The 23,574-nt window shown below is 43.1% G+C and overlaps 2 protein-coding genes and 1 long non-coding RNA gene across 4 annotated transcripts in view; 2 read left to right on the top strand and 1 right to left on the bottom strand.

Moving 5' to 3' along the window:
• ABHD12 (abhydrolase domain containing 12, lysophospholipase) overlaps nucleotides 1-23,574 on the top strand; it is a 1,393,598-nt gene that overhangs the window by 269,744 nt on the left and 1,100,280 nt on the right. The window lies entirely within an intron of this gene.
• Nucleotides 1-23,574, bottom strand: part of PYGB (glycogen phosphorylase B) — a 231,913-nt gene that overhangs the window by 29,383 nt on the left and 178,956 nt on the right. The window contains exons 4-10 of the mRNA XM_068232241.1: nucleotides 20,978-21,081; nucleotides 18,915-19,049; nucleotides 16,913-17,024; nucleotides 8,066-8,148; nucleotides 7,784-7,927; nucleotides 4,598-4,690; nucleotides 883-1,029 (exon numbers count right to left, since the gene is read on the bottom strand). Coding sequence (XP_068088342.1) covers nucleotides 883-1,029; nucleotides 4,598-4,690; nucleotides 7,784-7,927; nucleotides 8,066-8,148; nucleotides 16,913-17,024; nucleotides 18,915-19,049; nucleotides 20,978-21,081 — 818 coding nt within the window. The remainder of the gene's footprint in view (nucleotides 1-882; nucleotides 1,030-4,597; nucleotides 4,691-7,783; nucleotides 7,928-8,065; nucleotides 8,149-16,912; nucleotides 17,025-18,914; nucleotides 19,050-20,977; nucleotides 21,082-23,574) is intronic.
• LOC137504181 (uncharacterized) overlaps nucleotides 1-23,574 on the top strand; it is a 139,550-nt gene that overhangs the window by 7,391 nt on the left and 108,585 nt on the right. The gene's annotated exons all lie outside the window — the stretch shown is intronic.

Here is a 23,574-nt window from a genome sequence, read left to right as displayed (position 1 = left end):
GAATCAAATATTCTTCTCTTATTTTAAATGTTATTGTGCCGAATGCAGCTATTTTGTTGCTGGGGTCCAAACGCACCACCAACCAACACTGAGGGTCAAACCAGTGATATTCCTGTATCAAAAGAAAGTACTTTTACAGATAAGTGGAACACGTTGCCGATGACATGGATGGGGACGCAGCAGGGGACATGGAATGTATCAAGGTGAGCCATGTCCTAGTTCTTCCAAAGCTCAAGAACACACACACACAAGATGGGCTAGTTAGAAGAAATGGTACAGTCTGGCAAATGAATGCTTGTCTTATCCCTATAGCAAACAGTTTACAAACCTCCCTTAAGCTCCATACACACGCTCAACAGCGGTATTTTATGCAGCACAACTGTTGAACAACCAGTTGTAAAACATGTTGAAACACCTAAAAACAAAGTATTTTGCTATTGTTCAAAAAGCTGCTAAGACTGATAAGAAGTCAATCCAACAGTATATGCATAATATTTAAATGAGGACGACTCGGTATACAATTCAAGGATACAGTATATACAGTTATAAGCCACATTTTTTGGACAAAAAAAGTGGTCCAAAAGTGTGTGTGTGTGTGTGTGTGTGTGGGGGGGGGGGGGGGGTCGGCTTATACACAAGTCATCATGCCGTTGTCCCCTCCCCAAGATATGAATGTTATGTTGTTTTATCCCCATCTCAGGTTCCCTTTAAAATAATGCCAGATTGGCCATTTTGTTTGCATTATAAAAGGCAGTTTTAAGTTAATCTGTATATTTCCGCATGCCAGTAGCACATAACCGAGAGTCTTGAAAGATTACTGATTAGATTTCACATTTTATTAATGTTACGCCTTTGTGAAGCAGATATGCCTTGATCACTTACATCCAGATGCTTCTGGTTGATTGCGTATATGATTTCCAAGTGGCGGGGCAGCAGTTTCTCAAACATGGTTACGGGCCAGCGTTCCAGAGCCTCGGGCAGCACTGTATGGTTAGTGTATGCACAGGTCCTCTTTGTTACGTCCCAGGCCTGAAAGAAGAGCACAGATCATTGTTGATAAGCTGATATCTTGTAGCTCAAAATTTTAAGCCATACAATCAAGAACAAGCCACAAGGACAACCAAGTCCACCACAATCCACACTGGTTTCATAAGGTGTCTTTCAATAAAATGAACGTACTACAGAAATCTCTATCAATCTGGTTTGGAAGTATGGTAGATAGTACTGTGGTTGTCAAAGCTTTAGAATAGAAAGGATCTGTTGTGACAAGACAATTAAGGAAGATACTAGAGAATCAGGACATCCTGGAAGACAAAATAATAAGCATGTTCTTTAAATAGGCGACCTATGCCCGTTTAAAAATGTGCACTAGGTCTGTCACTGCCACATGTCAGCGCGCACGCGCCTGCCCGGCCCCCTAGCAAGTCCTTGCATCCGGTCTCAACGGTTGTCAGTGCGGCACATGCGCGGTAGTGAAAAAACACTGACACAGAGACATGGGACGCAGAGACACTTGCAAATGATTATATAGGATTTCATAGACAATGTATGCTTTGAAATTGAAAAACAAAACAAAAATGAACAAACACAGTATTTTGTATAGGTGAAAAACAGCTCCAACGCCTACAGTTTCTGAATTAAAGTGGATCTAAAGTTTACTTTGCAAAGTGAAGAAGTGCCAGAATGACACTCACTATGACTGTTCCCCCTCTTTTTTCACCCATAGCTGCAATAGGCGATTTCTGTGTTAAAGAGACACTGAAGCGAGAAAAAAAATATGATATAATGAATTGGTTGTGTACTATGAATAATTACTAGAAGTTTAGCAGCAAAGAAAATATTCTCATATTTTTATTTTCAGGTATATAGTGTTTTTTGTAACATTGAACCATTCTATAATATGTGCAGATTACACAACACTCAGCATTCAAAATTATTCTTTCAGAGCAGTCTGTGAACTAATGACCTCTCCTCTGGCAGAAAAAAAGTAATTAGTTCAATAACACTTGAGATAATAAAAGTCAGATAACAGCCCTCTCCACGACTTTGAAAGTCGTAGAGCTTAACCTCCTCAGCGGTATGGACGACTATACACGTCCATCACCGCCGGAGGTCGCCGCTCAGGCCCTGCTGGGCCGATTTGAGCGAAATAAAAAGCAGCACACGCAGCCGGCACTTTGCCAGCCGCGTGTGCTGCCTGATCGCCGCCGCTCTGCGGCGATCCGCCGCGAGCAGCGGCGAAAGAGGGTCCCCCCAGCCGCCCGAGCCCTGCGCAGCCGGAACAAAAGCGCTAAGGGCTGGATCGGAGGCGGCTGACGTCGCTATGGCGACGATGTAAGCAAAACAAGGAATGCTGCTCATTGCGGCCTTCCTTGTTTATTCTGGGCGCCGGAGGCGATCGGAAGAACGCCTCCGGAGCGCCCTCTAGTGGGCTTTCATGCAGCCAACTTTCAGTTGGCTGCATGAAACAGTTTTTTTTTTATTAAAAAAAACCCTCCCGCAGCCGCCCTGGCGATCTTAATAGACCGCCAGGGAGGTTAATTGTTTTTTTGCATAGAGATAACAACTGGAGTTTCTTAACTCTTCCTGTACTGGAAACAATTAGACTGATGTATCTGATCTTAATGTTTTATTTCTTAGCTGTACTACACATACAAATCATAATATCATCATTTTTTTTCGCTTCAGTGTCTCTTTAAGCAAGGGTGAAGCACTATGGCATCTCTGGTGTGTACCATAGTGCATCTGTCACTGTAAATACTTTAGTTGGCAGTACACCCCTCCTCTACTTTGATTGACTGGGCACATGGCATACTTGGGCTGCTCTAAGAGCTTCCTTCTGCACTGCTATGGTGCTTTCTACAAAGCTAGGTACCCATGTGAAGATGGATCGAGGGATGAGCACTGATGAACGATCGTACCCCAATCCATCTTCACCACTGCACAAACCACAATGTGAATGATCTTTTACACAATCGTGGTAAAATTTTCACAGAGGTTAATGCAGAAGTGACCCAACATGACGGACGTACTTTCCATAGGTCTTTAACTACTTCAGCCTTCAGTGTTTTTTCACCTTATGCATAATTACAGCACTCCTCCCATTAATTTGCCAATAACTTTATCACTACTTATCACAATGAAATGATCTATATCTTGTTTTTTTCCACCACCAATTAGGCTTTTTTTTGGGTGGTACATTTTGCTAAGAATTTTTCTTCTTAAATGCATTTTAACCAAAATATTGTGAAAAGAATGGGAAAAAATTATTATTTCTCAGATTCCGGCCATTATAGTTTTAAATTAATACATGCTACCATAATTAAAACCCATGTATTTAATTTGACCATTTGTCCCGATTACACCGTTTATATTAAGTGCCTATCACATAATTTATTTGGAAATAAAGGTGCATTTTTTTCAGTTTTGCATTAATCACTATTTACAAGCCCATTATTTAAAAAAAATAATAATAGTAATATACCCTCTTGACATGCATATTTAAAAAAAAAGTTCAGACCCTAAGGTAACTATTTGTTTTTTTTAATTGTAATTTTTTATTTAAAGTTTATTTGGGAATTTTTGGGAGTGTGTAACATTAGAATATCTGTAGGTCTGTTAAGCAAAATAAATGTATGTGAGTGTAAGTTTAATATTTGGCCCCAAGATGTCCTCGCGCATTACTTTCTCTTGCGTACAATTAGTACGCTAAACAGCAAGTAATGCGTGGATGTTACTTCCGCATCTCAATGATGCAGGCATTTCATTGATGCCAGTGTTCATTGATATGGTACTTAGAACAATTAATGGGAACTGCATTCCCATTCATTAATCTCTGGGCTAATAAGCAGCGACGAGTACCCCCGCGGGTGAACGCGCTTTTGGACGCGGCTACGAATTTTTATCATGGACGTAGTGTTAGCAATATCACAATAGTTTGCCGAAAAAGCTGTCTGCCATGAAAAAAGATGCTGCACAAATCGCTTTGTGGTAGAAGTCTCTGCAATGGCAGAAAACTGTTGTGACAATTTTCCAGAGGGGGAGTGGCTAAACAATAAAACCTGTGTTTTCTGGCGCTAAAGGTCAGTTTTTAAACATTTATTCATGTTTCTCTATTATAACTTCTGTGGACGGTGCTGGAATTTATTTTAAAAAATTTAGGACTGCTTTAAAATAGATCTTCAGCACAATATGTATTTTGTAAGAAAGTGAAACGTTAGAATGTTTTTTATTGCTGCCTGTGAACAACTTGGGAAGATCTACCATAAAATCCTGTAACCTTGACAAGAAGGAGCTTACAACAGGAATCACCAGTACAGGACATTGGGGGACATTTCCCTATTGGTAACACACAGAAATAAAGATGTCAGAGCTTCTAATACAACAGAAATGCCTGGAGTCTGATTTGAATGCAGATCTGTTTTCCAGTGTCATTGTATTTATGATGCTATGAACTGTGTAAGGGCACAATCAACTACCACTGCAGGAACAAAAGTAATATACAAATTCTAGAAGATCAAGCCACGCTTTATAGAACGGTCCTACTATCCACCTTTACATATAGGCACTTTATTAATGTGTGGAAACACAGTCTCACCTTCTCCCACTCCATCCCCTCCACATCTACAAGGATCCTCATGAGCTCAGGAATGGCGAGAGCAGGGTGGGTGTCATTTAGCTGGATGGCAACCTGTGAATGATACATTTACATTAAGATATCATAATATTGGAAACATCAAAATATTTAATATTTTGTTTTCACATGTATGCTGACCACCTCAAAGAACAATATCCCCACCAATTAAGGATGCTTTCACACTGAATCAGTTGCATTCCACCGCAATGGACAATATCATCACCTCCCAACACAATGCAATGAGATTTCTGTGGTACATTCACATCGGTGGCGGCAGGTCCCATTGGAGTAACACACAACATGCTAGTACGTTTACTGGACATGTGTGCGATTACAGTGGCAGTGAAACATACTTTACTAAACTGAATGGACGTACCACGTTTACAGTACTAACTATACTCCTAAACTATTACATCGTATGGGTCTGATTTCTACACCTGCTTGTCCTAGATGCACTAGAGATCATGGAGATCTTGTCCATATGTTATGGAACTGTCCCAAACTCAGGAGATACTGGCATGGTATCTTAGACATTATTGATCAAGTGCTTGATGTAAAGATTCCACATATTATTGAGTTTTGTGTATTGAGAGTATTTGAGGATGGGAATCTGTCAGATAACGTTAGAATTGCAATACTTAAATCTTTATTTGTTGCCAGGAAATGAATCCTTCAAATGTGGTAAAGTGTCAACCCAACCCTCCTTCTCCTAAAATGTGGATTTTACAACTTAAAGGGAACCTAAACTGAGAGAGATATGAATGTTTCCTCTTAAACAATACCAGTTGCTTGTCAGTCCTGCTGATCTCTTTGCCTCCAGTAGTGGCTGAATCACATACCTGAAACAAGCATGCAGCTAATCCAGTTTGACTTCAGTCAGAGCACCTGATCTGCATGCTTGTTCAGTGGTTGTGACTAAAAGTATTAGAGACACAGGATCAGCAGGAGAGTCAGGCAACTGGTAGTATTTTAAAAGGAAAAAAATCAATATCCTTCTCAGTTTAGGTTCCCTTTAATGCCGCTTTAAAACTTGAGAAAGTTATATATGCACATTGGGGATCCCGAGATAAATTCAAAAAGATTTGGTGCAGCTGGCTAGTGGCACAGGATTACGTTGACCCTGACCTTGTATTTTGATGCCCTGTTTTTTGCTGAATTGTATATTTAGTGACCTCAATAAGCTAAGTTTTGTTGAGCAAGTGTTTTGCCAGTGATATGAAGGTATCGCAACGTAACGTGCACAGTGTGGAAGCACCCTAAACTACTGATGACATTTTGTGTAAACTGACCATTACCATGTGCACAATTACCAGGTAAAATCCACACCATCAATACAAAAGATCATTAGCAAAACTTGGCGTTTACAGAGAAATTCTAAAATCTGTCATGACTTTAATCTAAGAATAAAATAAGAAAGTTAAAAAGAAAAATCTAACCCTGGCAGTCAAGCTAGTCTTTTGGTTTCAATAGTTTAACACCAGCAACAAACACAAAGCTTTATAGGTGTAGTAGAATCAGAAGGCCTAATCTGCATATTCCTTCAGGCCCTGTGCCTCAAAGAGTTTAAAGCAGAGGATCACCAGGATGGTCACGTAACTAGCATTTTTTAGAAGGAGGTAAGCAATGGCAGCTTCCACATTCCCTAAAGTGGGCTTCAAAGTTACCAGGACAGGAAGGCTGCATTTAAGCAGTTTACTGTCCTTAAATCACTCCAATTACTGTATATAATCGAATATAAGCCTAATATAATCAAATAAGCCCCACAAGTGGGGGTCGCAGCTTATATTCGAGTCACTACTCTTTGAGTAACCCCCCACAGTGCCCCCCACTATATGCACAGTGGTGCATCATCTGAGGAAGACCACACACTTGACATTTCCATGGGAGGTGCCAGTTAACCTCATCTCGAGTTGTAGCCTTGGAAGACATGCAGGTACAGTGTCTACTGAGTGGTGAGAATCCATGCATTCCTATATCAAGTTTTAGATACATGACTATGTGGCTCTGCATTCCTTGCTTTATCTTTATGCCAGCCTATTGTAGGCATATGTTCTGGCTTATTATTGCAATTTGCTAAATTTATGCTGCTTTTCTAATATATGGTTGTGGCCGGCCATGGTTTCGAGTGGTATTGTGGTTGTGGCTTTTGCCATCCCCCAGCTTATACTCGGGTCAAACATTTTTTTTCAGGTTTTTTTTTAAGGTAACAGTTGGGGGGGTTGGCTTATACTCCAGTAGTATATGTGGTACTTGTGAGGGGATTGTTCTACTCTCTGTTCGTGGCATGTCCCTCGTGTCACATGCACAGACACCTGATGATGTCATCACCTATGTCATGACAGTGAACAGCCTGGAGTGCCATGCTGTTCTGGCACTTCCTCTGCATGTGATGGGCCATTAATAATCAGGAGAGATGAACAGATAAGAGCTGTGGTCACGGGTAGCCACTCCTGTGGCAGCCGGTAGCAATAAGATGCAGGAAAAGATTAGTGGTCAAATCAATTAAAGTTGACCCCAGCACTTGCAGATCCACAGATTTGAAGTCAAACAAACATTGGCCAGGCTGTGATTGCTGAAGAGGTGGATAAGAATTTAGGTATAGCTGCTTATTGGCATATTCTGCCACATCATCTGAGGGCTATAGCAATAGTATTCAACACTAGATAATCTGTGCCAGCTTTGCGATCAATAAGAAATTAAACTGGTGCTACAGTAATATCATAGAAGTTTTGTTGTGTGTCCAATATAAAAAGGCAGAACAGATTATTCAGCAGTAACTAAGAAATGCAAATAACAATTTCACCGAATGTATTGCTTGGATTGTTTAACATGAAGAAAGCAGTAAAAACATCTATTTAGGCAGGAAAAAGAAGAATGTCTTCAGCCATTTACTGCTGCAGGTGGTGAATATACACTAACCATTACACACAATGCAGTTCAGCCCAGTTGTTGCTCCTCCTCCTAACTACACTATATTCAAGCCGAAACGTGCAAGCATTCTGGCAATGGTTTTGTGACATTAAGCAGCGATATATCAAATAATTAAAAGAGAAAAAAATAGGACAGTGGACATAGCTATTATATTGGTAGCCTTTTCTCTAAACCGAGCACTCTTCTTGTAGTCAGTGTGTGCAGAGCAAAGTTTACCTTATCAGGGAAAGTATCGAAGCAGGTTCTCACTGGGTCCCGGCATCCGAACTTGGATGACTTGAATCTCCTGATGATATCTTGGAGGGTGGCGGCTACTACAAAGTACTCCTGCTTTAGCCTCAGCTCCTTTCCTTCAAAGAACTGAAACAAGGAGGGATTATAAGAGACAGGCACCCAGTTTTGTGCATTTTTCGCTCTTGTAAATTCAGGTGACAGCTGGATGTGGCAAATCTGTCCAGCATCATTTAAGTTGTGCTAAAATATCAAGAAAACACTCACATTGTCGTTGGGGTAGAGCACACGGGAGATGTTCTCAGCCAAGTTTCTGTCCAGCACAGCCTCTATGTAGTCCCCGATATTAACTGTAAAATAACCTTCTTGTCAGCAAACTCATTTCTTATTTGTATCATAGTTTCATACGCAAAATGATCTATTAAAAACTTGATCTGCGAGGTATAATGGTAGCCTCTAGCAAGCAAACACAGAGGCCAACTGATAACACTGCCAGTTGAAGGATAAATTATCAGATTGTCTTGTAATTAAGTAACTGTTAATCATATAAAAGCAGAGAACGTTCTCTGCTTACCCCCTGGATACAGCAGAAGCTTTTCTGCACTGTTTACTGAGCTCAGAACAGCTGAACACAATCTCATTATTTTGGGATGACAAACAATCTTATTCATTAGTTAAAATAAAAACATTTTTTTCGTATTCCTTTTATTCTGTTTTTAATGCATTAACCCATGCATACACAAAGTGAGGATATGACAGGCATTTGTTGCCACATATCTCAATCAGCCTTTGCTTATCCTTTGCTCCTCCAGCTCTTCTTTGCCTATTTTTCACAACTACACCAGTATGCTGTCTTTTCTTTTATCTCATTCTCTCTATGAACATTTCCCAGTGAAAAAAAAAAAGAACATTACAATTTCCAGTGCTTATTGATGATAAAATTTAGGAACAATCTAAGCATTTGGTAACTTAGGTTCTGAATTCTATCGTTTAAACTCGAAATTCTGCTTTTCTTAGTTCTTTGCAAATAATAATACTTTTTGTTTGTTTGTTTGGTTGCGGGTGCCAAGTATCTTACTGAGTTTACTGTCAAACTGGTTATTCATGAGATTGCAAAAAACCCAACTTTATGCCGGAGGCCCACCCTCTGGTCATTTTATTATTGGGCATAACTAGTATTACTTTGAATACAGTAGATCAAGGCCAGATTTATACTTTTCTGCAACTAGGCCAACTTTGTTGCATTGCAGCACTGATCCCATCCCATGTACAGTACTGTAGATACCATTGGAGGCTCACTGGATTATCCGCTAACAACCTTTTGTCTCCTCCTCTAAAGTCTCTAACCCCACTACCCTCTAGAGCAGGGTTGTTAAACTCATACACAAAGTGGGCCGAAATTGAACACTGGGACCTAGTCGCAGGCCAACCTCAAATGTTTACTGGCCACCTTCCTCCCCAATACAGTTCCCTAGTGTTTAATGCTTTCCCCCTCCATCCCCCATATGGCTGCCCTGATGTTCTAGGGCTTCACCTCCAATATAGCTTTCCTGGTCATCTAGAGTGGGCCAAACATAATGCAAAGTGGGGAAACCACTTGGGGGCCAAATGTAATGGCTTTGAGGGCCAGAGTTTGACATGTATGCTCTAGAGCAGCGATGGCGAACCTATGGCACGTGTGCCAGACCCACCACACGTAGCCTCATCTGCAGACACGCCATCGCTGCTCATCTGGCCACCGTATGATTGCACTGAACTGGTCGCGGCGTCTGATAGCCCTGCACTGGAGACTATTTGTGTCTCCAGTACAGGGCTTCGGGCACCATCTTCCCATAGCCCTGCTATTCCATTCAGCGCGGGAAATATGCAGGAGGATCGTCCGGGGAGCTGCACACCAGAAGCTGGCCGGGTGAGGAGACTTCTGCCAGGTGAGTAAATTCTTTTTTTTTTTTTTGCCGATGAAAAGCTGCCCTCATTGCATATATTTTCTGGTGAAAAGCTGCCCTCATTGCATTTATTTTCTGGTAAAAAGTTGCCCTCATTGCATTTATTTTCTGGTGAAATGCTGACCTCATTGCGTTTATTTTCTGGTGTCTGGGGTAACTGTTGCTGCATTTATTATTTAATGGTCATAGTTGGCTATATTTGCTGCTTTGGGGTTACAGTATACTAATAGTAATAATAACATCACACAGTTTCTGCACACCCATGGTGCGAATCCTCGTTTCACCACATCATGGTGGAAACACTGCTTTCTTATGCCTCGCTGTTACATCATTATGTTAGCTCCGCCCATACAATGTCATGGCCACGCCCATTTATCAGCGTGCCGCGCACCCCCACCCCCCCCCCACCCCGTATTGAACCCAGAAAAATCTGGTCACTGTAGGTTTGAGGGCCTGGTATTTGTCATCTCTTCTGGGGGGAGTCATTTTGTTCAAATTGGCGTGTTGGCACTTTACGAGAGACAAGAGACTTTTGAGTTGAAGTTTGGGCACTCTGTCTCGAAAAGGTTTGCCACCACTGCTCTAGAGTGTAAGATCGCAAGGGCAGAGACCTCCCCCTAGTGTTTCTTATTCTGCTTTAAGCTAGCATATGAACGTAACAGTATTGGTGATGTCTCAAATCACACATCAACTACGGTATGTACGGTATGTATGTATTTGTACTTGTTTTTCTGGATGTCCTGATTATACAGAGTTGAAAACTTCTCATGTATCCATGCTGCCCACTATTTGTTTTGTACTATGTACATTGCTACGGAAGTTGTTGATGCTATATAAATAAATGAAAATTAATAATAATGTACAGCAGTCCCTCTTTCCTGTACAGCCCCCTTGGGCACCAGCTCCCCACTTCAATGTGTTCGCGATTTGCAGCCTCCCTTTTCCATTTCCAGCCTTCTTTTCTATACACAGCAATGCGTCTTCCATGTCCAGCCTCCCCTTTCGACAGCAGCTACCCAACACCCAGGCCTTTGTGGCCTTTGCAGAAATCCAGCCAAGCAGCCCATTAATTCAAAGTAAAAGTATTTTTTTCCCACAAGGTTTTGTGTTAAAAAACAAGTAACACAACCAGACTATATAAAACATAAAAATGTACTTTTGCTCTGAGCCAGTGAAGTTCATGAGTGCATAATGGATTGAGTTTACATGGCACATGTCATTGCACATTGTATATAGAACGCTTAAAGCAGACGTATGTGCGCTGGAACCTTGCCAGCTAAGAGTGCAGACCCCCCCCCCCCCCCCCCCCCCCCCTTCCCTGTCACTAGGCAATCTTTCATCCCCACTGAGGTGGAATTGTTTTGGTCAGTTAACACTGTATCCATGCAGCAAGTCAACAATAGAGTGACTCCATGTTCCTGGCAACTAAATTATACATTCGCAACATTTATTTCTCATTTATCACAAACTACATGAAAGTAACCACATAATATTTTAGAAAAAAAAACTGCATTGGGAGGGGGTATTTTCTGCTCTATTTTTCTCTCATATGTTTCTGTTACAGCAGCCATACCACTCACTATACAAGCCTGCATGTATAATGTGTTTTCCTATCATCATATTACAAAGTATACTGTACTATAAATATTCCTGTGCCAGGAAATGGGACAATATAAGTAAAGAAGGTTCCCTGCAGCTTCTATCAAGGGACCTTCATGAGGGAAACCTGTGTAAGGTCTGTCTCTGGAGCATTGTGGGAGAAAATATGTCATCTGTAATATGTAAACAATGCATGCAGAGTTTGGGCCAGATTTATCAGTGTCTGAGACAAAACATTAGTAGGTTTTTAGAAATCCGTGCAGAACTGTCTCAGGCATCTTAAGAAATCATTAGATAGTGCAGATTCCTTCTAAAACTGTTGTTTAATAGGAGGAGCTAGGAAGGTCTCTCAGACAGTGCAGTGTGTGAGGGGATTTGCGGTTGCTGAGGTAGCCAACACAGCCCCTCTTTCTGTATTGATAGCAGCAGGCTCTGAGGAGGAATTCAGCAGGGGGGAGGAGCCCATCACAAATCATGTATAGCCGGCACTCTGCAATCAGGTCTAGCCTGCAGTTCTACATCTGTAGAACTGCTATCAAGCACTTCTTAATCTGCGCCAGTTTAGGGATGAATTTGCACTTTTCTTAACTGTAGTGCAGCTCTAGAAATTTATGCTAAATGGTCACTATTACCTAGGCTTTAAGAAGATTCTTATTATCATGCAGAACTGTTATCCCTGCTGGTTAGAACAGATTAAGAAGAAAAAAAACTGTCTGTAATTTGTTGAATAATCTCCCCCTTTAGCTTAAGAATATCCATACTGCATGTCACCCGGAGGAAGACACTATGCCCAGCTCAGGAGGCACAGAAAAGAACATTTGTATGAAAAACCTTTAAAGGAAAGTTGTAATGGAAGATATGTTGTGTATACCACTTCGGTTTTGCCAATTCACTACCTTGGTTAATTTTTGTTTCAAAACAGACCGAGAATACAAATGCAAATAAGGTGTCAGAACTTCTGTAGATGCATCACTGATCAAAGTCAATGATTCAGATTGTACCGACGTCAATAGATTAGCATAACAAATGTAAACTCAGAGATCCCAGGAAAAAGCTGCTGAAACAGAGCTGAATACAAAAGCAATACATTCAGCAATGCAATATCATGTCTGGCAAGCGCACCCATAAAGGGCAGGTCTACACCGATCTATACAACCCTACCTGAAATGTGTAAACACCGTATTCAAGGTCCTTCAGCAATGCTTTAGCACAGCCGTGCCCAACCTACGGCCCGCGGGCCATTTGTGGCCCGCGAAGCCAGTTTCTGTGGCCCGCGCGGTGTCTGCCTGCGGAGGGGGAGAGGATCAGGTGGTATTGCGTAGCATCGGCACTCGGCGGGACGCGCATACACCAGCGTGCACTCGTATTCAGCCCCGGGTAGCGCTGGGATAGTTAGAAAGCCTCGCTCATTGGTTACTCCAGGAACCTTCCTCCAATAGGAATCAGCCTAATTCCTATTGGAGGAAGGTTCCTGCAGTAACCAATGAGCGAGGCTTTCTAACTATCCCAGCGCTACCCGGGGCTGAATACGAGTGCACGCTGGTGTATGCGCGTCCCGCTGAGTGCCATACTACGCAGCACTACCCGATCCTCTCCTCCTCCGCAGGCAGACACCGCGGGCAGACAACGGGACACACACTGTGACAGCCTCCTCAGCCCCACACAGAGCTGACAGCCTCCTCGGCCCCACACAGAGCTGACAGCCTCTTCAGTCCCACACAGAGCCGACAGCCCCCTCAGCCCCACACAGAGCTGACAGCCCCCTCAGCCCCACACAGAGCTGACAGCCCCCTCAGCCCCACACAGAGCTGACAGCCCCCTCAGCCCCACACAGAGCTGACAGCCTCCTCAGCCCCACACAGAGCCAACAGCCCCCTCAGCCCCACACAGAGCTGACAGCCCCCTCAGCCCCACACAGAGCTGACAGCCTCCTCAGCCCCACACAGAGCCGACAGCCCCCTCAGCCCCACACAGAGCCGACAGCCCCCTCAGCCCCACACAGAGCTGACAGCCCCCTCAGCCCCACACAGAGCTGACAGCCTCCTCAGCCCCACACAGAGCCGACAGCCCCATCAGCCCCCTCAGCCCCACACAGAGCTGACAGCCTCCTCAGCCCCACACACTGTGACAGCCTCCTCAGCCCCACACAGAGCCGACAGCCCCCTCAGCCCCACACAGAGCTGACAGCCCCCTCAGCCCCACACAGAGCTGACAGCCTCCTCAGCCCCACACAGAGCTGACAGCCTCCTCAGCCCCACACAGAGCTGACAGCCTCCTCAGCCCCACACAGAGCTGACAGCCTCCTCAGCCAGGACACTACAGGCCACGTGTGGGTAATTAGGCCTCTGTTCCTCCTCAGCAGAGCTGGCAGCCTCCTCAGCCAGCACACTAAAGGCCACTCTGATACCATTGCTGCATTAATCTGCCCTGTGCATACACCCAGGTACCGTACTGGACTCTAATACCATTGCTGCATTAATCTGCCGCAAACTTCTTATTAAGAAAATGTGCATCAAATGGTGATTACAACAATTATTATATTGTCGTTTTCTTTCCATTTCCAACACCATGTTAACTGTTACTAGAAAAACGTTAAACGTTTTACATCGAAATTTTGTATGCATGTGTTCCGGCCCTCGAGATTTTTCTTGATTTGAAGTTCGGCCCTCGGGCCAAAAAAGGTTGAGCACCACTGCTTTAGCAGATCACGACAAAAACCCCCTTATAGCTGAGCTCTGGGCAGGCAGCAATAAGTGGAAAAAGCAAAAAGAGGATACCCAATACTGGACTCCATAATGACAAAAGAGCATGAAGGGGAAAGTGATAATGGGCGGTACTGACTTGGAAATAATCGATCTGGCAGGTAAATCTGCCAGAAAATTGTATGGTGTGTACCTAGCACAATGATGGGACTAGGGGAGTTGTGTGGGCAGCTTTTATTCCAGTATTTCTGCACTGTTGACTCAACAGAAAATGGAACTGCAAGAGCCAGCAATCAATTTTAATAGATCTATTTTTGTATTAGTAGGAGGGCTTTTCTGTCTCTTTTATCCCCCTATACATTCCTAGTAGTTTGGGTCACCCCGAGCTGCTTGGTTACTCTGTTGTACTGGTCCAAGCCCTATCCCATAGAGCCATATCAATTCCTGCTATGTACTGATGAGGGCCAAAAGCCTGAAACAGGCTGTCTATATGTGGGGTTGGTGTGGCTGTGTAATATTTAAAGCAATAGACTTGCTATACACCAGCGGTTCTGGATGCTTGTCTAGCATACAGGGGCGAAAAGGAATACTTTGCATATTCAGTAGTGGTGCATTGTGGGTAACCACAAATGTTCACTTATAGCCGAATTATTCCAAATTTCCTTCCGTTTTAAGAAGGCAAATTTCACCAAGTATTTTTTTTTATAAAAAGGCATCGCGTATTGCTGATTAATGCATTTACAACCATGTGCATTAAGAATTGGAGGTTAAACTATATGGTTTTAATGTATATCGCATAGCACAGAGTACCTCATGACCTTGCCAGAGCTCGGCCTTAAATAGCAATTGTCTGCAGCAGAAATATTTGCCTTATATAGACTCTTGAAAACTGTGATGATAATCAGGGGAGCTGAGCACGGTCATAATCCTTAGAACGTTCCTTGTCTCCTCTCATAGTAAAATGTGTTGATAGATGCCTTTGTCTGCATGACTACGTCCGCTACAGGAGAACAGGAGTGACTATAGAGGGGGTAAGGAACCAAAATAGAAAGCTGTTGATGGATTTATCAACACCTAACAGCACTGGCATGAACCTGCATAATCATGTTATAATCTTATATAATAAGTATATTTCCATAACAAAGGCCACGGATTATGTCATCAGGGAAACTATGATTTTCATATGTTCGGTCCCACTAACATTTTTATGTGCAGATTAGCGGAATAGATTACATATGGGCTTTAAAGGGGATATGTAGCCCCCAAAAAATGAAAAGAAGCCCCTGGGAGGTACTTACCTCAGGACAGGGAAATCTCGGGATCCAAATGAGGCATCCCCCATCCTCTTCAGCCTTAGGGATCCAGCGCTGACAGCCCCCGAAAAATCTGCTGACAAGCTTGTCAGCAGTAGTGCCTGCAGTCCTGGCAATATTTACCATCTGCTCTCCTGCACAGGCCCAGTAGTGGCTTTCCGATGGGCTCCAGCGGAAATAGCTGACCCCGATTGTGAACGCTCTACTGCACAGGCGCGAGTAGCCAGCACAATAGATAGGACCCGAACAGGTTTGGCTATTTCTGCCAAAGCCAATCGGAAAGCCACCACTGCGCCAGCGCATGAGCACAGATGGTAAATACTGACGTGTGCTGTTTGGGGGCTGCCAGTGCTGAATCGCCGAGGCTTAGGAGAATGGGGGAAGCTTCATTAAGATCCAGAGGCTTCCCCTCCCAAGGTAAGTATCCCCCGGGAGAAGTTTCTTTATTACAGGTTCCCTTTACATTTCTCAGGGATCAGCAGTGAAATCTCTTGTTACGTGTTGCAGCTGGCAGCTAGTGATGTGGATCTGCTGTGTCACCTATGGGGAAATGCTAGAGTAAACTAACTGCAAAGATATGAGAAGCTTTGTAGGGTCAGCTAAGGGACAGGCATGGACAAGAGACAGTTCTGTTAGCAAGTGTGCTGAAAACAGGGTCAGGAAGGGTTCTCAAACTTAAAGGAAACCTTAACTGAGCGGGATAAGGATGTATCCTTTTAAGCAATACCAGTTGCCTGACTACTCTGCTGATCTCTGCGGTTGCAGTAGTGGCTGAATCACACACCTGAAACAAGCATGCAGATAATCCAGTCTGACTTCAGTCAGAGCACCCAATCTGCATGCTATTTGAGGGGCTGTGGCTAAAAGTATTAGAGACACAGGATCAGCAGTCAGGCAACTGGTATTATTTTAAAAGGAAAAATCCATATCTTTCTCAGTTTAGGTTCCCTTTAAGTAGGAGGGATCCAAACTCCTACCAGTTTGGATCCCTCCTACTTAATTTTGAGAACCCTTCCTGTTTAATTCTGAGAACCCTCCCATTCATGACCCTTCCTGCTTAATTCAAAAAAGAACCCTACCGGTCCTGATCCTGCTTGCTTAGTTCTAAAGACTTTACTAGTCCTGATACTACTTATATCCAGCCTCAGTCTTATCAGTCTTCAACTACATGTAGCGGCCATTACTTAGAACTGAACAGGAAAGCTCAGGACACGAACAGGACAATCAGAACAAATAATGCCAAGATCAATTTCCGGGATCTCGGCCAATAAAAAAAAAGGTCAGCTGCACCACAAAACAATTAGAAATGTGCCACAGAAATCAATACAAATCTCTTCTTCAAAAAAGGTGATTTGGAATTTTAACCACATGACAGTAAATTTCTGCTTCATGCCACTCTAGTAAAGCGCCCTTCTATGTGCCCACAACTGCTCTTGCCACAGATATGAGATTTATCTGGCCGTTTACAAAACTACTTGAATGACGCATTTCAAAAATGCTCATTCTCCACACACATATTCAAGTTATAAAATAAAGAAGGAAAGTTAGTCTTACATTCTTGTAAGTTGAAATCATTGGGGGCCTTTGCTGACCAAAGCCTCATGGTGTTCACTGTGTTGTTCTTATAACCGGGAACTGGAGTGTCATAAGGCATTGCAAGCACTATCTGCAGATGAAAGGAAAACCAACAATCTATCAGATCAGTTGTTCACTATCATTCATTTCACACACATACACAAATAATATATAGTCTCAAGGGTTGATTTGTTTATTAAATGTCAAAGATGAAAGAAGTAACTGCAGGACAAGCATGTCCAAACTCCAGAAACATTATAAATCAAATCACCAACATGAACACCTTAAATGTATCCAAACTCATTGATTCTGTTGATTCAGAAAGGAATTAGTAAATACTGTAGTTACAGTACTGATGTGACAAAAGCTTCTCACTGATATTCAATGTCATAACTCCCTACTGTGCCTCTTTGGGAATCCAGTCCTTCTGTTCCTCTTTCTTACCTCATTTGTCCCTCTTTCAGGACTGATGTGTAGATCTGTGTAAATATATGTATTTTGCTCCGGAAAAATGTTTTCTTTACTCTAAAATGTATTCCCACCCTTTAAATTGATATATTTCTTATTTCCAAATGTTAATATAAAGGAAAATGAATTAGAATAGAAAGGACCAGACGGATTTGAATTATAAAACATATTTTTCTTACGAAATCCTTATGGTATGCGTGACTAGGGTTGTGCCGGGGGCATGGCTAGGGGTGTGGCTTAAGTGTCCCTCTTTCTGATCTCAAAAAGTTATACACTAATCCAACATTCTTGTGTTTAAAGATATAAAGTGCCCAGCCATTAACTGGTCTCCTTTCCCAGCTTCATACAGGCTTCCCATTTAATTACCAGGAAGTAGGAGGGACATGGTCTGAAATAGGAAATATACAGCGTATTGAATATTTCTATCCAAAAAAAAAAAAAAAAATCAAGGGGCCAGATTTATCAAGAGTGTCTGAGACAAAATATTGGTAGGTTTTTAGAAATCTGTGCAGAACTGTCTCAGGCATCTTAAGAAATCATTAGGTATTGCAGATTTCTTTTAAAACTGTTGTATAATAGGAGGAGCTAGGAAGGTCTCTCAGGCAGTCAAGTGTGTGAGAGGAACTGCTGTTGCTGAGGTAACCAACACACCTGCTGTATTGATAGCAGCAGGCTCTTAGGAGGAATTCAGCAGAGGGAAGGAGCACATCACAAATCATGTCTAGCCTGCACTCTGCAATCACGTCTAGCCTGCAGTTCTACATCTGTAGAACTGCTATCAAGCACTTCTTAATCTGCGCCAGTTTAGGGATGGATTTGCACTTTTCTTAACTGTAGTGCAGCTCTAGAAATTCATGCTAAACTGCCACTATTACCTAGGATTTAAGAAGGTTCTTATTATCATGCAGAACTGTTCTCCCTGCTGGTTAGAACAGATTAAGAAGAAAAAACTGTTGGTAATGCGTTGATAAATCTCCCCCACGGTTTCTTAAAATCAATGTAGCAAAATAAATAATGAATGTACATATATATATATATATATATATATATATATATATATATATATATATATATACATATATATATATATATATATATATATATATATACACACACACACACACACACACTCACATCCAGTGACCACACCGGGACATGCCATTTCTCCAGTCTCTGCCATGGCTCACTTCCGGATTTTGCGACTTTAATGTTGTGGACACTGCACCTGCGCGGCCCTGGCTGTGCACATCCTCAGCATCCTACGCAAGACGCTTCTAGTGATGAGAGTGAAGTCGCGCTCTGCGCAGTGGCCCGCGACATTAAAGTTGCAAAATCCGGAAGTGAGCCGCAGCGGGGACCTGAGGATCGCTATGCATGTACAGGACGTCTGCAGGTGGCCGGTAGAAGCCCCAGGTAAGCTAAACTTTTTGTTTTTTAGTCTTACAATCCTTTAAGTCCCAGAGGCGATATCAATAATGCCTTAAAACTGCATAATTCATTCACAGATACAAACCTGCGTATCGACCCACTTAGCACCACCTTCTGGGGTGCGCTCTACTCTACCATAGAAATGCACAGGGAGCATAAACTCCGGACGGGCCTTCTCCCAGGGGTTTCCGTATCGCAGCCAATCATCAGCTTCCTCCACCTGTAACAATAGAGAAGAAATACATCTTTCATTCTATTATGTTTATAAATGTACCAACGCCAAAGTGTTGTAGAAGGCAATGAGACAATGTGATGACACAACCCCTGGACTACCAAAGTGTAAGAGAAGAAGATTACTTTCTGGTGTTTCTATCCACTAAAACTGCTTTTAGTGGACAGAGAAATTAAATTCATACTTTCAATAAAATTACTGCTACCCATCACCTGTGCAGGTTGTAGGGGGAAGCAGGGAGCACTTTAAATGGGTTTTGAATCACAGTGAGTCTTACAGCTGGCAACAGTGTCGGGGCAAGGTTCTCCTAAGTGCGAGTTGTGGCCACCCCAGAAAATGTGCTCTCAGTATTAGCAAGACACCCTGCCACAGTCCAGATGTGCCTCCGGTATTAGGTAGTACCCCCCAGTATAGGTAGCCAGATGTGCCTCCAGTATTAGGTAGCACCCCCCCCCCCCAGTAAAGGTAGCCAGATGTGCCTCCAGTATTAGGTAGCACCCCCCCCCCCAGGTAGCCAGATGTGCCTCCAGTATTAGGTAGCACCCCCGCCCAGTAAAGGTAGCCAGATGTGCCCCCAGTATTAGGTAGCACCCCCCCCCCCCCAGGTAGCCAGATGTGCCTCCAGTATTAGGTAGCACCCCCGCCCAGTAAAGGTAGCCAGATGTGCCCCCAGTATTAGGTAGCCCCCCCCCAGTAAAGGTAGCCAGATGTGCCCCCAGTATCAGGCATCCCCTCTCCCCAGGTACGATAGCCAAATGTACCCCGAGTATTAGGCATCCCTCTCTCCAGGTTAGATAGTTAGCCCTCCTCAGGAAAGATATACAGATGTACCCCTAGTATTAGCCAGCCCCATCCTAAGGTAAGATAGCCAGATGTGCTCCTCCCCTTATTTTATTAGGTAGCTCCCTCCCCTTCAGTATAGATAGCCAGATGTGCCCCCAGAATTAGGAAGCCTCCCCCTCCTATAGCTAGATGTGCCCCCCAGTATGAGGTAGCCTCCCCCCTCCTCTATAGATAGCCAGATGGGCTCACCAGTAGTAGGTAGCCAGAAGTGCACGCCATGCGGTAGCCTCCCCCCTCCCCATATGCAGAACCTACAGCAGACTATGCCATTCACCTATCAGCACCACCAGGATATTCAGCTTTCCTGTTGCATAGTCAAGCAGCGCTCATCATGTGAGACACCACTAGAGGGCATTTTAGAGAAGAAATGGTTAACAGAGTGAAATAAGGAGAGGATGATCCCGGCGGCGAGTGAGGTGAGTGGCATGCTCTGCGTATGGCCGAGGAAAAGGGGGCACTGGTGCACTCTCTTTCCCCAACCTAGGAGAAGGACTTGACCCCATTACTGGCAAATTGTATACCTGCATTTAACGGGGGCTTAGATGCTTTCCTTGCATTGAAAGACATCCATGGTTACAATTACTAGATAATGCCTAATGATGTTGATCCAGGGATTTTATCTGATTGCCATCTGGAGTCGGGAAGGAATTTTTTCCCTTTTGGGGCTAATTGGACCATGCCTTGTAAGGGTTTTTCGCCTTCCTCTGAATCAACAGGGATATGTAAGGGAGCAAGCTGGTGTAGTACTTTGCTCTCTGGTTGAACTCGATGGACGTATGTCTTTTTTCAACCCAAATAACTATGTAACTACTGCAGAGACATGCACAATCCCCTGCTGAGGTTCTCCTTTTGTTGCCTCAGCTTCAGAAGATATAGGATTGTATAAAACTGTTTATGTATCAGCATCAATCAGCTCTAGACAGGTATTCTATTGTTCCAACAGGAGCAAGGTGACCTCTAAAAGACTAAAAAAAAATTATACGGATATAGTTTACAACAGATGTAATAGTAGTTATAAATTACAAATACGGACCCCGAATACAAATACATTAATTAAGCAAGCCTTGCTTTACCTGCCAGCCATTAATTATCCTCTGATTGAATATCCCAAATTCATATCGGATCCCATAGCCATAAGCTGCCAGGCCCAGGGTAGCCATCGAGTCAAGGAAGCATGCTGGAATGCAAATAGATATTTAGAAACATCAGTTATCTCTATCATTATTATTATTATTATTATTTTTTATTGTATTTATAAAGCGCCAACATATTACGCAGCGCTGGACAATAAATATATACAATGATACAAGAATGACATACATAGGGTTATACACATAGAACAAAGTTATACATACAAATTGTACAAAATACATGATCATGCAATATGGGCTGGTTAGGTAGGCCCAGTAATACAAGTACAGGCTGTCATAGGACAGGAGCACATGATCCTGTAGATTACACTAGGGAGTGGAGGACCCTACCAGAGGCTTACAATCTAAAGGGTGGGGTGGGGCTGTTAAATATTCCTTAGAGAGTTACTGTGTGGTAGGAGGTGGGTAGGCCATCATAAAGAGGTGGGTTTTGAGGGCTTGCTTGAATGTGTTGAAAGAGGGAGCAAGTCTGATGGGTGGTGGAAGGGCATTCCAGAGGGTGGGGGCAGCTCTTGAGAAATCCTGCAGGCAGGCATGGGAGTGTGAAATGCGTGGGGTGGTGAGGCGAAGGTCGTTGGAGGATCGGAGGGGGCGACCTGGTATATACTTGTGAACAAGCTCCGAGATGTAGGTAGGGCAGGTTTTGTGCACAGATTTATACGCCAGGCATAGAATCTTGAAACTTATCCTGAAACTGATAGGGAGCCAGTGCAGGGATTCACAAAGGGGAGATGTGGACGCAGAGCGGTGCATCCACACTTCCACAGCGGTGCATATCATGCAACAATACTGAATTATTAATTCTCTAACCTGGGTAAAAACTGAATTCAAGTTTACACCATCTATTATATACAGCTCCACACTCATCCCCAAATATTTGTGTGCCAAATATCTCAGTAAGACTTATAAAACTACAGTGCATGTGACTGTTCACAGCCAGTCAAGAACAGTTATTCACAAAAATATCAGCCCCGATGAGTCATTGGATGACAAAACCGGTAGGGCGGAGCCTTAGTCACACACGCCGAGCCAGAGACCAGGAGGATATTTTAAGACGCCATAACCTCAACGCCAGGGAGATGGTGATTTTAAATGCTGTGTAATTGATTTTAAAATATACAGGCATTACCTTTGGATTTGGCATTATTAGATAAGTGGTTTCACACATGTGGGTATTTGAGCTTGTTTACAGTGTAAACGTTAATGGCTAATACAAGCTCATTACAGTGCAAGAACATGGAAGCCCTGGTGGGCCTCTAGACTCTCTCTATGCCCTAGGAACCTGTCTAAGTTGCCTTGTGTATGATCCAGTTCTGTGTGCATACCTCTGTGACTCCCTCTGTCCCACTGTGCCTTCTTCTGTCCTCCTTTGTGTCCCCTTTCTCCCACTATCTGTTCCTGTCCCCCTCCTGCGGAGCCTCCATAAAGAGATAAATTGCATATTCGGCAGCAATGCATCGTGGGAAACCACAGTTTCTCACTTAAAGCTGCAAATATGTTCTGTTTTAAGAAAACAAGCTATACTGTGCCACATCCTATGTCTGATGTTCCAGCTGCGGCCGGAGTAAATGAAGACGCTGGACCTGTATGCCTCCAGGTTCCAAGAGGACCACCTCCATATTTCTAGTTAGATGGTTCTGGGGTAGGTGGCCTCCAGTCACAAGATGGTGGGCTCATCTATTTAAGGGAGGAGTGGAGCAGGTTAAACACAGTTTTTTTTTATGTTTGGTCCACATGTACACTTTATATCTATAGGGGATCACACAATTACTGAATAGCATTTTGCTGTCACAGTGGACCAATTGGCTGACATCAGTTTGGTGAGTAGAAAGCTTTGCATTTGCATTGCATACTCACTAGTTATCTCTTATAGCCAGTAGGCTAAACTCTACCAACGCTCTTCCAGCACACTTGCCTCTACTTACAAGAAATCACTATGCCAGCCTTGCATAGCTAAAAATGTAGCTTAGTGAATAGGTAAAATATTTAACAAGCTTTTAGAGTGGCAACGTTTATAGCAGGCGCCAGGTGTTCCAGATAGATTGAATATTGGTAATGTTGTATTATCGATATTTTACCATAGTTCTTTCTGATGCCAAACCATAACACCACCACCACCTACGTCTTAAGCCCCATCTACACGATACGATTCTTTGTACGATTCGATTACGATTCTATTTACAATCCGATTAAATCTGACATGTCCGATCTGGATTTGATTCGATTCAATTCGATTTGCCATTGTATTGCCATGGCAAATCCAATTGAATCGAATCAAATCCCCATAGGACATGTCGGATTTAATCGGATCGTAAATAGAATCGTAATCGAATCGTACAAAGAATCGTATCATGTAGATTGGGCTTAACTTAAGGTCCTTTTACACTTAGGTAATCAGTTGCTGTCAAGTTGTAACTGAATGGACAAATGATGTAACAGTGTCTATGTTTCTCTATGGCCTCTTCCATGCGTTTTAATGCATTGCTATGCTTTTTTTTTTCTCTCCATAGCAGTGCATT

Source organism: Hyperolius riggenbachi, chromosome 4 (assembly GCF_040937935.1).
Source record: "Hyperolius riggenbachi isolate aHypRig1 chromosome 4, aHypRig1.pri, whole genome shotgun sequence".
NCBI lineage: Eukaryota > Metazoa > Chordata > Amphibia > Anura > Hyperoliidae > Hyperolius > Hyperolius riggenbachi.
This window is presented reverse-complemented; position numbering and strand designations above follow the sequence as displayed.